The 13,708-nt window shown below is 45.0% G+C and overlaps 2 protein-coding genes across 19 annotated transcripts in view; one reads left to right on the forward strand and one right to left on the reverse strand.

Moving 5' to 3' along the window:
- Positions 1-3,676: 3,676 nt before the first annotated feature.
- LOC134759191 (translation initiation factor IF-2) lies at positions 3,677-13,052 on the reverse strand. The gene is made up of 3 exons (XM_063709796.1): positions 13,013-13,052; positions 10,611-12,703; positions 3,677-4,670 (listed from the first exon to the last, which is right to left on the reverse strand). Exons 1-2 carry the CDS (start codon positions 13,050-13,052, stop codon positions 11,589-11,591), a joined length of 1,155 nt encoding a protein of 384 aa, XP_063565866.1. The 3' UTR covers positions 3,677-4,670; positions 10,611-11,588.
- Positions 10,800-13,708, forward strand: part of ZMYND11 (zinc finger MYND-type containing 11) — a 119,937-nt gene continuing 117,028 nt past the window's right edge. For 3 of the 18 annotated variants that reach the window (XM_055353721.2, XM_031015347.3, XM_055353734.2), the window contains exon 1: positions 11,773-11,889. The gene's annotated coding sequence lies outside the window, so the exon portion shown is untranslated. Of the gene's footprint in view, positions 11,219-11,264; positions 11,630-11,772; positions 11,890-12,505; positions 12,756-13,708 lie in introns of those variants that run through there. The other 15 variants (XM_055353724.2, XM_055353735.2, XM_055353725.2 and 12 more) reach the window with 13 other exon arrangements.

Raw genomic sequence — 13,708 nt, forward strand, 5'->3', positions numbered from 1 at the left:
CAGAGAGGAAGAAGGAATATATTTATATGAGGTAAAGGAGACATGGAGGGAAGGAAGGAGGAAGGAAGGAAGGAAAGGACAAATGAGCCTACAGTTCCAAAATATTCTGTAAAATCCACATATCGAAGGACAACACTCTTCATTCTTTTCTATGATATAGGAACAACACGTTTATGTCAATATCTAAACATAAACTTAGTAAGTTGAGTTTTATAGGTAAAAAATGATTTTAATGAATTTTCTTAACCCTACAAGTGTACTAAATTGCTTCTGACTTTACCTTTCATTTTAAAGTTAGCTTATTTTGTTGCTTTTATTTTCACATTTAAGAAATTTTTACATTATGTATATAACATCACATAAGCAATTGGAAAACTATGTAGACTCAAATTCTCTAGCATGGAAATTGGCTATGTCACACAGTCACATACTAACAAAAATTAGTGTCATGTTATAAGATTAACAGTAATAAAAATATTTCAATTCAGGTTATAATATAAAAGCGTCATACAAGCTGAATTTTAATGCAAATGCTTTGATAAAGAATTATAGGCAAGGTGCAGTGGCTCATGCCTGTAGCCCCAGCATTTTGGGAGGCTGGGGAGGGCAGATCACTTGAGGTCGGGAGTTTGAGACCAGCCTGGCCAACATGACAAAACCCCCTCTCTACCAAAAAAATACAAAAATTAGCTGGGTGTGGTGGCTAACACCTGTGGTCCCTGCTATTTTGGGGGCAATGGCATGAGAATCACTCGAGCCTGGGAGGTGGAGGTTGCAGTGAACCAAGATCGTGACACTGCACTCCAGCCAGGGCAACAGAGAGAGGCTTCATCTAAAAAAAAAAAAAAAAAATATATATATATATATATATATATATATATATATAATTAAAAGAATATAGTAGTTGTAAGTCTCACACCTGACCATACTTTTGAATTCCTTCTCTTTATCTGTCCTCATCTACCAAGTCTTGCCATAAAAGAATCTGAGTAATTGGATCTCTTGGAATAATTAATAGACATAATAACCATGATGGGCCTAGCTGTGAATTCTACACTCTTAAACACTAGGTGGCCAAAGGGAAGATTTTTTTTTTCACTTTGAGTGACTCATCTGAATATAATATTTTGGATTTATTTGTTGCTTGTTTTAGAATTTTTCACATATCTAAAACCCTTGGTTTAGTGCGTGCTTCTTTTAAAAATTTTTTAAATCGATTGCTCTGATGGACAAAATATAAATTTTTAATACAAGGCAAGGAGGTTTTCTGTGTGTGGCATTACAAGTATAGACTTTAAACAATGTGCTCCTAATTGGGTAATACATCTGAAATGACAGACTTGAATAGGAATAGTAATTAAAAGTCCAGACTTCAGATCTGTCAGTAGATAATCTTGGACTCAAGCCTGGGATAGGTCACTTGTCAGCTGGAAGCCTAGGCAAGATATTTTATCTTTCTAATTCTCAGTTTCCTCATGAGTAAAATGTGGGCACTAGAGTTATCAGTTGGTAAGGATTAAATGAGCTGGAATGGTAAAAGCTTAGTCACACCATACAGTTCTCAGAATATTTTATTTTAGTTTAATGAATACAGGTCCTTATTGTGCAAGGGATCTAATAATCAAAGATAAATTTATAGAAGAAATAAATTTTCTAACTAAAACTTCTCACCATCATATAAAGAGTTTTTAACCTCCACAAGGAATATGAGTTCAACATCACTGTAACTCTTAATGTAAAATATGGAACTGATGATATGGTTTGGCGCCGTTTCCCCACCCAAATCTCATATCAAGTTTTAATCCCCACGTGTCAAGGGAGGGGCCTAGTGGGAGATATTTGGATCGTGGAAGTGGATTCCCCGCTTGCTGTTCTTGTGATAGTGAGTTCTCATGGGATCTGATGGTTTAAAAGTGTATGGCACTTCCCCCTTGGCTCTCTCTCTCCTGCCGCCATGAGAAGAAGGTGCTTCCCCTTTGTCCTGCCAGGATTGTAAGTTTCCTGAGGCCTCCCAGCCACGCTTCCAGTTAAGCCTGCTGAACTGTGGTCAATTGGACCTCTTTTCTTCATAGATTCCCCAGTCTCAGGTAGTTCTTTATAGCAGTGTGAGAGTGGACTACTACAACTGACTTCTAGAAGTTGATTGAATTTGAGGGAAAACCTACATGAAATGCTATCATGAGCATTTCTTCTAATTGGACTCCCACTTAGTCTATTGGATTACCATTTTCCTACTGAACACACTTATGTCTGGCTTCACTTTTGCTTTTATTTTTATAAAATCCCAATCAGAGAATGTGAAAACCAATGCTATGAGGTTGAACCATATGAAAATGCCAGTAGCCACTTTCTTTGACCTATAAAAATGGCTTCAATTTGATATTACTATGAACAGTAGAGTTGTTCTTCATTTAACAGAATACATGTATTCATAGGAATATAATAGTTAATTAAAAATAAATTTTCTGGGCCAGGTACAGTGGCCCAGCACACCTGAGTGTAATCTCAGCACTTTATGAGGCCAAGGTGGGTGGATCACTTGAGGTCAGGAGTTCAAAACCAGCTTGGCCAACATGGTGAAACCCCGTCTCTACTAAAAATACAAAAATTAGCCAGGTGTGGTGGTGCACGCTTGTAATCCCAGCTACTCGGGGGGCTGAGGCATGGAAATTGCTTGAACCCGGGAGGCAGAGTTTGCAGTGAGCTGAGATCATGCCTCTGCACTTCAGCCTGGGCAACAGAGTGAGACTCTGTCTCAAAATAAATAAATAAAATGTTCTGTTACCTGCATTGCATGGTACTTTTGCGTTTAGTTGCTTGCTAAACAAATACCACTTAAAGTTGCACAGCACGTCTGCTAAAATCCAACATTTCACTTTGTGGAAGGAAAATAAATATCAGAACCCAAAATCACTAAGCCAAAGGGGAAAGTCAAGCTGGGGAACTGTGTCAGACAAACCTGGTTTCCATTTTATTCCCAAATAAGATAGCCACAAAGATAAAAAAGCTACATACCTTACTCACAATTTTGCTCACAAGGAAATTCCGTGGGGGGCGGGGGGCGGGGGCTCAAGATCTTTACCCTAAAACCATTCTGTTGAATTTTTACCCTGGCAAGGTAAATTGATAGCTTATTTTCACAGGTGTGGGACAAAGGACAGAACTCAAAGTCATCCTGCTCACCTGAGACAAATGCATATCTGAGTGCTTCCTCTGCCTTATCATTTATGTAAAAATGCAGTCGCTGAGCCAGACTAAGGCATAAGTGACTATCTGTCTACCCCCATCTCACGTGTAAATTGTGTATCTCAGCGAAAGGCTGATCAAACACTCGAAAGAATACAACCGTTTGTCTCTTATCTATGACCTGGAAGCCCCTACCTGAGTTGTCCTGCCTTTCCAGACCCAAGCAATGTACATCTCACACGGGTTGACTGATGTCTCATGTCTCCCTAAAATGTATAAAACCAAGCTGTGTCCTGAACACCTTGGGCACATGTCATCAGGACCTCCTGAGGCAGTGCCATGGGCACGTCCTCAACCTTGGCAAAATAAACTTTCTAAATTGATTGAGACCTGCCTCAGATACTTTTGGTTCACAATTTCTAGGACAACATTTTTTAATAATTGAAATATGAATACGACACAAGAAAATAAAAATATAAAAAAGAAAAAGTAAAACACAAATACTTTTATTTGCCAGAGATTAACATAGTTGGTATTTTTTCATAACACTTTGTGGTCTTTTTCTACTAATATACATGTTTATTTTTACACTATATGATCCTTTTCTTTAACGTCTTTCCTAATCCTAGTTTCACACTTAACATTAAAAAAGACTTTTATAAACAACTTCTTTAATAGTTACATAAATCCTATCATAGGAATAAATCACTATTTAGCCATCGCTCTATCGCGCGTGTGTGTATATATATATATAAAACATCTTGCTGGCATAAAATGCCATTTACATAAAAGACAATTAGCATTCAATTATTAGTAAATATACAAGAAATTCTATAATTGTCCCTAAATCTTGTTGTAATCTATATTCAATTACCTTCTCTTCCAGCAACTGTCCTTTTTTAAAAATGCAATTACTAATAAAAAATTAAAAATGTGCTGAGTTTCACTTTTTCTTTTAGCTTCTTTGCCTATATTCTGTATGAATTTTCAAAATAGGTATAGAAAAACAAATGAATACAAATAAGAAAGGATAACCAGCCCCTGAATAACACTGTGTGTGGAAAATTAACACCAGGCTTCACTGGAGAAGAGGGACTGCGGACTGACTGATGGAAGGAGGAAGGTGACGATGCGGAAAGAAACGCGTCGCTTTCTATGTTTTGCTTTCTACGCATGGTAGTTGAGGATGTAGAACTTCCTGTGCTTGAAATTCTCAGTGCAGTTACATTAGAAGAAAAAAGGAAGTTGTGCCCTCTGAAGCTTTTCTTTCTTCTCCTTTTTTTTTTTTTTGGTTTGTTTTTTGAGACTGGGTCTTGCTCTGTTGCCCAGGCTGGAGTGCAGTGGCACAATCATGGCTCACTGCAGCCTCAAACTCCTGTGCTTGAGCAATCCTCCTGCCTCAGCCTCCAGAGTAGCTGGGACCACAGATGCGCACCACCATGACTGGCCTCCAACTTTTCTTTGACTTTATCTCAATACTGCACCTAAGCAAAAGAAACCAATCAAACTGTAAATGCAGAGACAATGGCCAAATAATGCAGGAAAGATTTTTGAAATATAATTATTTTGTAGAAAGTATAATTTGGCACTGTAATTATTTACATTTCATTTTATTGTTCTCCTAGATATTTACTTTCTACCATTTCCCCTGGGAGATCTAATGTGTTTACTATATTTTTCTCTAGGTCTTTAAGGGATTTATCACTGGACAATTTATTGAGACATAGTTTTCTTCAAATAATAGAAGAATACAAAGGGACGTTTTATACTTTACTACTTCTAGAAGACAGTTTCCTATGAACTATTTATTTATGTGTTTATAAATGTTTATTTATTTAAATGTTCCTATCCCATCAGCCTTTTTACAATTTCTCTCAGCTTTATTTGTATTAAAAACCTAAAACATACATGAAGATAACATCAGTTTTAATTTTATGCCAATTAACCAAACCCAAAGAAAGCTTTTACGAAAATTAACAAAAGGGAGAATCCTTCAGAACAACATAAAATTCCAAAGGCATCAGTGGTAAATACTGTGATGATTTCTTAAACATTAATTTGCATGGGAACATGAGTAATCACAACTGTGAGAAAGCTGAAGGAAGAGAATGAAAATCTTAAATGCTATATACCACAGTACTGGGTTTTAAAGAAACTAAAAGGCCGGGCGCAGTGGCTCACGCCTGTAATCCCAGCACTTTGGGAGGCCGAGGCGGGCAGATCACGAGGTCAAGAGATAGCGACCAACCTGGTCAACATCGTGAAACCCCGTCTCTACTAAAAATACAAAAATTAGCTGGGCGTGGTGGCGCGCTCCTGTAGTCCCAGCTGCTCGGGAGGCCCAGGCAGCAGAATCGCTTGAACCCGGGAGGTGGAGGTTGCAGCGAGCTGAGATTGCACCACTGCACTCCAGCCTGGCAGCAGAGCCAGACTCCGTCTCAGAAAAGAAAGTAAAAAAATTCCTGCACAGATTCTCATTTGCCATTGCCACAAATAGGTGGCAATGAGAAGGGAATTTCTGTAAAATGTAACATGGAAGAGGCATGTTCACAGCTCTGTGTTCAGACACGATCACTGACATGTGTGTATAGACCTTAGTAATGATGGCCAAGTGCAGGTGCCTCTTTTTGTTTGAATGTAAGTTCACTGCATGAAACTCTCCATAAGCTGAGAGTGGAGCCCATGACTAAATTTTGTCCTTCCTAAAAAGCGAAAAGATGTTGGAAAGGTATCCCTGACAAGAGGTTGGAGGAAGTATATAAACATGTAAGTGTGCATTTTCTGGTACTTTAAATGTTTAAATGAAGAAGAGAATAACTTCTCAAGATATGACAGCAATTATCCCCATGCCTCTGTATATTGTGAATCCAAGAATAAGTCTCTTAAAGAGTCCTGGCTTCCATCCCAGGGGAAGAAGTTTTCTGCATGGAAGCAGCGGTGTGATAGTGCCTGCAGAGAGGCCAGGCATCATTAAGTGCAGTGAGGAAGAAAGGAAGCCAGGGGAAAAGAGAAATAGGACCAGAAAGTATATCTGATAAGAGAGCTTTTGAAGAACAGAGCAGAAACAACAGGATTTCCAGGAACAGAGGCCGGTATAGCATTGGAATTCATAGAATTTTAGTACTAATGGGAACCTTGTGCGAATTGTAAACCTCCATCATTTACAGAGAAGGGAAATGAAGCTGGGAGAGGTTGCTACGTGCCAAAAGTTACATAACTAGTCAGAAGCAGAGTCTGGGGAAGTGGCTGCTGGAACTGCAGTTCTGAAAAACAAACAACAAACAAGCAAACAAAAAACCTAAGAGAGTCAACACAGGCTGAAATTGTTTCTTCTGTTCCAGGTAATGGCAATTCATCGGGAGCTAAAGATCAAAAGCCAGGAGGAAATCCCCAGGATCCAGCCTGGGTTGGGCTGCTGGGTCTGTGGGGAGCAATGAGGAATTGGAGATGCACCTGCAATTAATCAGGTACATTCTTGTGTCCTTAGGTGTCTTCACTTTGTTGTGCTGTGTGCTCGACTATGGGACGTGGTAGAAGGGGAGCTCCTTTTGTGTCAGGCATTTCACAATATTTGGCCCGTTTAATATTCATCATTACCATTTTACAGATAATAATAACTGTAGCCACTAATACTGAAGTTATTCCAAGCAGGCAGTATTATAATTTTACATGCATTTTCTCATTTAATCCTCTCAATGACCACTATGAAATCGTATATTATTCCCATTTTACAGATGAGGAATATGAGACATAAATTGGTAAATAACTTGTCCAAGGTCAATAGCTAGAGAATGGTGGAGTTAGGACTCTAATCCAAGCAATCTGATGTTAGAAAATCATACTCCTGAAAAGCAGGGAAACCAAGGTTCAAAAAGGTGAAATCACTTGAATGTCTCACAGTGAGTTGGAATTTGGACTCAGGTGCACTAGTGCATATTCTTCTACATCATGCTATCAAAGAGAGTCGGGGCCGGGCACGGTGGCTCGCGCCTGTGATTCCAGCACTGGGGAAGCCCAGATGGGCAGATCACTTGAGCTCAGGAGTTCGAGACCAGCGTAAGCAACATGGCGAAACCCCATCTGTACCAAAAATACAAAATTAGCTGGGCAGGGTGGCATGCACCTGTGGTCCCAGCTGCTCGGGAGGCTGAAGTGGGAGGATCGCTTGAGCCCAGGAGTGGATGTTACAGTGAGCCAAGATGGTGCCACTGCACTCCAGCCTGGGTGACAGAGTGAGCCCTATCTCAAAAAAAGGAAAACAGGGACCAGGGAGACAGGGAAAAGGTTAGAATCACAATTTTGAAGGAAAGAAGGCACACACATACACAAACATCTGTTTTTCATCTTGTGTGATGAGTTAGTTGCCCTTGAAAAGACAGGATCCTACTTTTCTTTAAATGTTCTGAAGCATATTAACCTGGGTGTGGGAGGACCTACTTCTAACAAATAGTGTACATTCATGGACAGAAGTGGGGAACTGAATTTCAGAAGCCACAGCTATGGAGCCCTGAAGAGATGCCCGGAGCCTGGGTTTCAAGGCCCACAGGAACTGGAACTAGGCCTGGCAAGCACTGTCAGCTCAGCTCCTCGGTTGCTGTGTAGTAAAAAGCTGCCACTTAAGTATTGGAAGAATCATGGCTTTCAATGGAAATGGATTTCTTATACTGACAGTTTCTCCTGGAGAACGTCTTGCTCTGTTGTCCAGGCTGGAGTGCAGGGATGCAATCATAGCTCACTGCAGCCCTGACCTCTTGTGCTCAAGCCATCCTCCTCCCTCAGCTTCTCGAGTAGCTGTTGACTACAGGAGTGAGCCACCACATCTGGCTATTTTTTTTTTTTTAATTTTGTAGAGATGGGTCCTCGTTATGTTGCCCAGGCTGTTCTCGAACTCCTGGCCTCAAGTGTACCTCCCGCCTTGGCCTCCCAAAGTGTTGGGGTTATAGATGTGAGCCACTATTCCTGGCTGAAAATTTTTTAAAATTAAAATATGGATAGTAGCAGTTTCAGTCTGAGCCACAGAGGGTGGCAGCATCAATGAATGGTAACTGCTGTTACAGAGTTCGGACCACAGCTTTCTAGTTTCAAAAACATGATTTTTAAAAGCATCCACAGGTGACTGGAAATCCTTAAGCAACATTAATAAACTTGTTATATAGTAACTTATATGCCAGAATGTTAATCTAATAGAGGAGAAGATAAGGAGAAACCACAATCATATTCAAAACATCAATATCTAATACTAAAGACTACGGAAAACTGTAATCAGAAGTCAGAAAGGCATGGAATGAAATCAACGAACATTGTATGGTCTTAGAAAATATTTTATTGGGGCAACCCGTTTGGGTCCCCTTCCACGCTGTGGAAGCTTTGTTCTTTCGCTCTTCACAATAAATCTTGCTGCTGCTCAAAAAAAAATATATAATATAATATATATATTATATATATATATATATATTTTATTGGTCTCTGAGAAAGTCTCCCTTTGCAGTACGAACTAACCTTGTGGAGTGGCTAGATCATGACTGCTCACTTCAGCATCTGTCTCTTACTGAATGTTTCTTATCCTCTTGCTTTCTTGGGGGTCTGAGGATGGGGGGCTGTAGCATGTGTAAGAGATGACACTCACTAGGAACACATTTTTGAGGGCTGCCCCGCAGCAGGAAGCGGCTCTGGAGGCCATGGGCCAATGAAGGTGCTGTGACGTTTACACTCACAGCCATCTGCAGCAGTCCACACTTTATTACAATTACAGTTAACATTTTCTTCCACAGTATTTCCTGATAATATTTAACAAAATAAATAATGAGACTAAACCCTAACTCATGTCAAATGAGTGTGAGCAATTATTACCTTACACACACTATACTGTCCCAACAGCCAGGTAATGAACTCTGATCTGGACACTCATTCTAGAAAATAGAGCAGTGCTGTCTGATGGGGGGCGGGAGGAGTATTCCCACGTCTTGGTCCTGCAGAGACAGCTCCCCGACAGCTCTGAGAAGCCCCAGGGCTCAGTGGCACCCACTTTGAAACTCACCAATCCAAAAAGGAGAATCAAGAAGTAAAAATCTGTCTGTATTCAATTGTATAAAGAGTATAGCTTTGTCATGTAAGATACTAGCACAGCAATTAGTTGCTGGTCTTCTGGGCTTCCTCCAAACCTCAAACCGTTGGCCCCCAGACCCACACACACACATTCATTCAGCTGAGGGGCAAATGAGATAAATTAAACTGTTTTAATGGCCTCTTGGTATGCATTTCAAGAGAGTTAAGATCAACCCAATTTTCTGCCAGCAGTGTATATAAGCGTTCATTTCGCTAACCGTCAGTAGCATTATCACTGGAAAAGAATTCTGTCCTTTGAAGAAAAGCAATGTTACATTGTTTGAATGTGTCATTACTAGTGAATTAGAATAGCTGTCAGTATTTATTAATAGTTTTATTTCCTCTTTTGTACATTATCCATGGCTTTTGCGTTTTATGTGGGGAGGGATATTCGTATTCATCTTAGTGGATAAATACCATCTTACTTGGAAAATAGAGCCAAGGGTTAAATTCTAGGAAAAACTAACAGGAAAATCAGGGTAAGTTATCTGACTTACATTAGGTTGAATGAGAGATGGTATCTGAGTATAAAATTTTAAATGATCCCTACAAAGTATAACTGGAAAAAAATGTGGAGTTATGCTGCCACTTCTTTCCTAAAAAGTAAGCTTCCTTTTATTGATACGATGTTGTCTTACTCGAGTGCCTTCTGTAAAATACACAGAACCATGCAGTCCTCTATTTTACAGTGAACTAACAGACTGTTTAAAAAGGTGACTCACTGAAAGCTCTTCATTGTTGGAATTCCTGGCCCAACATTCAAACCAGGCATAGCTTGCTTTTCTTCTGACACGTTTTAACCCCTCTACTAAATTTTAACGATATATATTTACTCTTAAAATGAATTAAAATTATTCTGTGATGTTCTTTGAGATAATCAAAAACTCTCTGGGATGTATCAGATTGAGGGCTGTGAATAGCATAAAAGATTGTGTTTATTTGACTAGTGTATATCACAGACCTATTCAAGTACCACCCATTTCTAAATTCTAACAGTCTTAGAAACCAGCTGTAGAAGCAGATTGATATATTTTATCAGAATCCCCAAATTCCTACAACCGTCTCTTCCTAATGACTTTTCAGGTGGGGACACGTGCCAAGACGGCCAATAGATACCTGAAACCCGGGGTAGCGCTGAACCTTACTTACACTACGTTTTCTCCTATACATACCTGCCTATAATAAAGTTTAATTTAGAAGTCAGGCACAATGAGAGATTAACAACACTAATAATAAACCAGAACAATTATAACACCATACTGTAGTAAAAGTTATGAGAATGCGGTCTCCCTGAAAACACCTTGCTGTCCTGTACTCACCGAATTTCAGAGCAGAGGACTCTGACTGACAGGTGTTCCCCGACTCCCAGTGGCGAAAGGTCCTCAGGGAAAACAGGTGAACGCTATCAAAGTATGCTTATCTCCGAACCTTTCTGAAACCACAGTTTTAAGGGATCGTCTCTGATTAGGTCTAGAATTCCTCTCCATAGAAGATAACCTACTTCTCGCGCAAATCTGCAGTGTTCTTGCAGGGCTGCTGATGGGTGGTCCTGTTCTTTTCGCAGTCCTGTTTGCGCAGAGATGAAACGGGGAACTTAGCGTATCCCTACCACTCTTTTTGATGACAGGAGTAAAGGGCTGTTCAGACTACCTAAACAATGTTGTTAAGAGAAGCACTCGTACTTCTCAGACTTCGCTGTTCCGGACCCCGCGAGCCAGGGGCAGGCACCGGGTCCACCCGGGGCTGAGCTGCGGCGGCGCCTGACAATGCCCCCTCGCGCCCCGGCCTCGGCGCCCGCTCCCGGCTCCAGCGCGCCTGCACGTACGTAGCCTTCACGTGTGTGTGGATACGGAGTGCATGTGTGGAGACAGAGGAATATGCTCCAACAAATTTCGGATAGAGGCGCCGAAGACAGGACGTGGGGAAGGTAGGAGCCGCGTGCACGGCTCCGGCCCCGGGCGGGAGGCGGCCGCGAGCCGGGCCGGCCGCGCGCAAGTCCGGCGCCAGCCGCTAGAGCCCCCAGTGCGCGGCCCGGCCGCGGGGCGCCTCGACCCGACACAATAAACTCCGAGGGCGGGCGGGCCGAGGGGCCGGTGGGGCCGAGCGGCCGCCCCGCGCAGCATCGCCATGTGAGCGGCTGCCGCGGCCTCGCGGGGACCCAACTTTCCCGGGCGGCGGCGCCCAACTTCCCGCCGCCCGCTCCGGCCCCGCAGGCCTGCGGCGCCAGGGGGAGACGCGAGTAAGTGCGGGCGGCGGTGCCCTCCCGGCCCTCACCCCGCACGCGGCGACCCGGCCGCCTAGCCTCCCTCGCTCAGGCGCGACCGCGGCGTTCTCTGAGGTGGAGTATTACAAACATGGCGCCCCTCGAGCCCGGAGCCCTTCGCGCGGAGCCGGCGGCGGGGTCCGGGCGGGGGGGAGCCGGGGAGGAGGGAGGAGGCCGGCAGGGAGGAGGAGGAGGCGGCCTGAGCGTCCCCCCCGCCCCCCGCGCCCGTAGCCGGCTCAGGCCCGAGAGGCGCCGGGCGGCGGGAAGGAGGCGGCACCGGAGGGGAGGGCCGGGCGCGGCGGCGGCGGCGGCGGTGGAGGAGCCGGAGCATAATGGTGGGGAAAGCTCGGCGGCGGGGCGGCGGGGCGGCGGGGCGGGCGGGGGCGTCCGTGGAGATGGCGCGGCCCGCGCGGTGGAGCCTGCCTGGCCGCGGCCTCTGGGGCGGCGGCGGCACCAGTGGGTGCTGACGGTCGCTCGCCCGCTCGCGAAGAGCTCCGAGCTGCCGGGGAGCTTTGTGGATGGCGGGGCGGGCCGGGCCGGCGGGGCCTGCGAGGGCGGCGGCGGGGCCTGCGGAGGCTGCCGGCCCGCGCCCACTCGCCTTGGGCGGCCGCGGAGGAGGCCCCGGGATGAGGCCCCGGAGGACCGCGCGGGGCCTGCTCGGGCCGGGAAGCCGCGGAGTCGCGTGAGCACCGCCCGCCGGGCCCCGTGCCCCGCTTTCGGTCAGGCCTCCTGGGCCCGTGCGCAGTCCGGGCCGGCGGGGAACGCGGCTCCGGGCGTGTGGCGGGCGGAGAGGAAGCGTTTGTCGGCGCGGCACGTCGTGTGCTAGCCCGGGAGCGGCGGGCAGGGCTGGCCCCGAGGCCCGGGGCGGAGATTCGTCGGTCCCCCGGGGCTGTGAGCGACCCCGGCAGCGAGGCCGCCGCCTCAACAGGTCCTCGCGGACCTCCGGGACAGTCCTGTGGGGTCCGCCGCCCTCCTCCCACCCAGAGCTCCGGGGAGAGGCTGCTGAGGACGCGGCTGGGACGAGGGGGGGCGCCGGGACCCGGACTTTCACTTGCAGTCTCCCCTCGCGCTTTTCTCCCGAGCCGGGAGGAGGAGGAGCTGGCGATGTGTGCGCCGTGCCCGGTGTCTTTTGCACAGTGACCGCCGTACCTGTTTTATTCGTGTGTACCAGTGCTCGTTGTGCAGTGCGGTGTCCTATGCGGTGGGTACGCAGTACCGGGGGTTATATATGGTGTGTACTCTGTGTCATATGCAGTGTGCTCGAAGTACCCGGTGTCGTACCAGCTATTATACACGGTGTGTACATGTATCTTCCTCACTTAGGCTGTGCACTCAGCCCCCGGTATTGTGTGCAGTATGTGCCTGGTACCCTGCTGCCGTATGAGCTGTGCGTGTGGTACTCCATGTTATATACGAGTGTATATAGTATCTGGGTAGTATTGAATATATTTACCTTACCTGTTGTCACATACAGTGTGTATGTAGTACCTGGTGTCATATATGCGGTGTGTATAGTACCAGGTGTCATATACTGTGTGCACACAGTACTTGGGGTCATATATGGTGTGTACATAGTATCCTTTCACACTGTGTATGCAGCACCCAGTGTCATATACAGCCCTTACGCGGTTCCTGGTATTCTGTGCAGTATGTGCACGGTACCGTGCTGCCATATGCGGTGTGTATGCAGTATTCAATGTCATATACGTTAGGTATATAGTATCTGGTGTCATATACAGTGTATATACACTACCTGGCGTTATCTATGTTTTGTATATATATCTGGTGGCATGTACAGTGTGTATACATTACATAGTGTTATGTATGGTGTGTAGGTAGTACCCAATGTCATATGCCATGCATATATGGTACCCAATGTCATATGCACCATGCATGCACTATCCTTGTCACATAAGCTGTACCCAGTGTCAGATGCAGTGTGTACCTAGTACCGAGTGTCATATGTACTGTGTACACAGTACCCAGTGTCACATCCAGGGTATGTAGTACCCTGGGTCATATACAGTGTGTACATGGTATCTGGTGTCAAGAATGTGAGCCTGGAGGAGATACCCAGGTGGCCCATTCAGGGCCCTGCTGGTAGGAGGGAGTGGTGCAGGCTGGGTTTTTAGGGAGGTCTAGAGCCCTTGGTCC

The sequence above is a fragment of the Gorilla gorilla genome, chromosome 8 (genome assembly GCF_029281585.2).
Source record: "Gorilla gorilla gorilla isolate KB3781 chromosome 8, NHGRI_mGorGor1-v2.1_pri, whole genome shotgun sequence".
Taxonomy (NCBI): domain Eukaryota; kingdom Metazoa; phylum Chordata; class Mammalia; order Primates; family Hominidae; genus Gorilla; species Gorilla gorilla.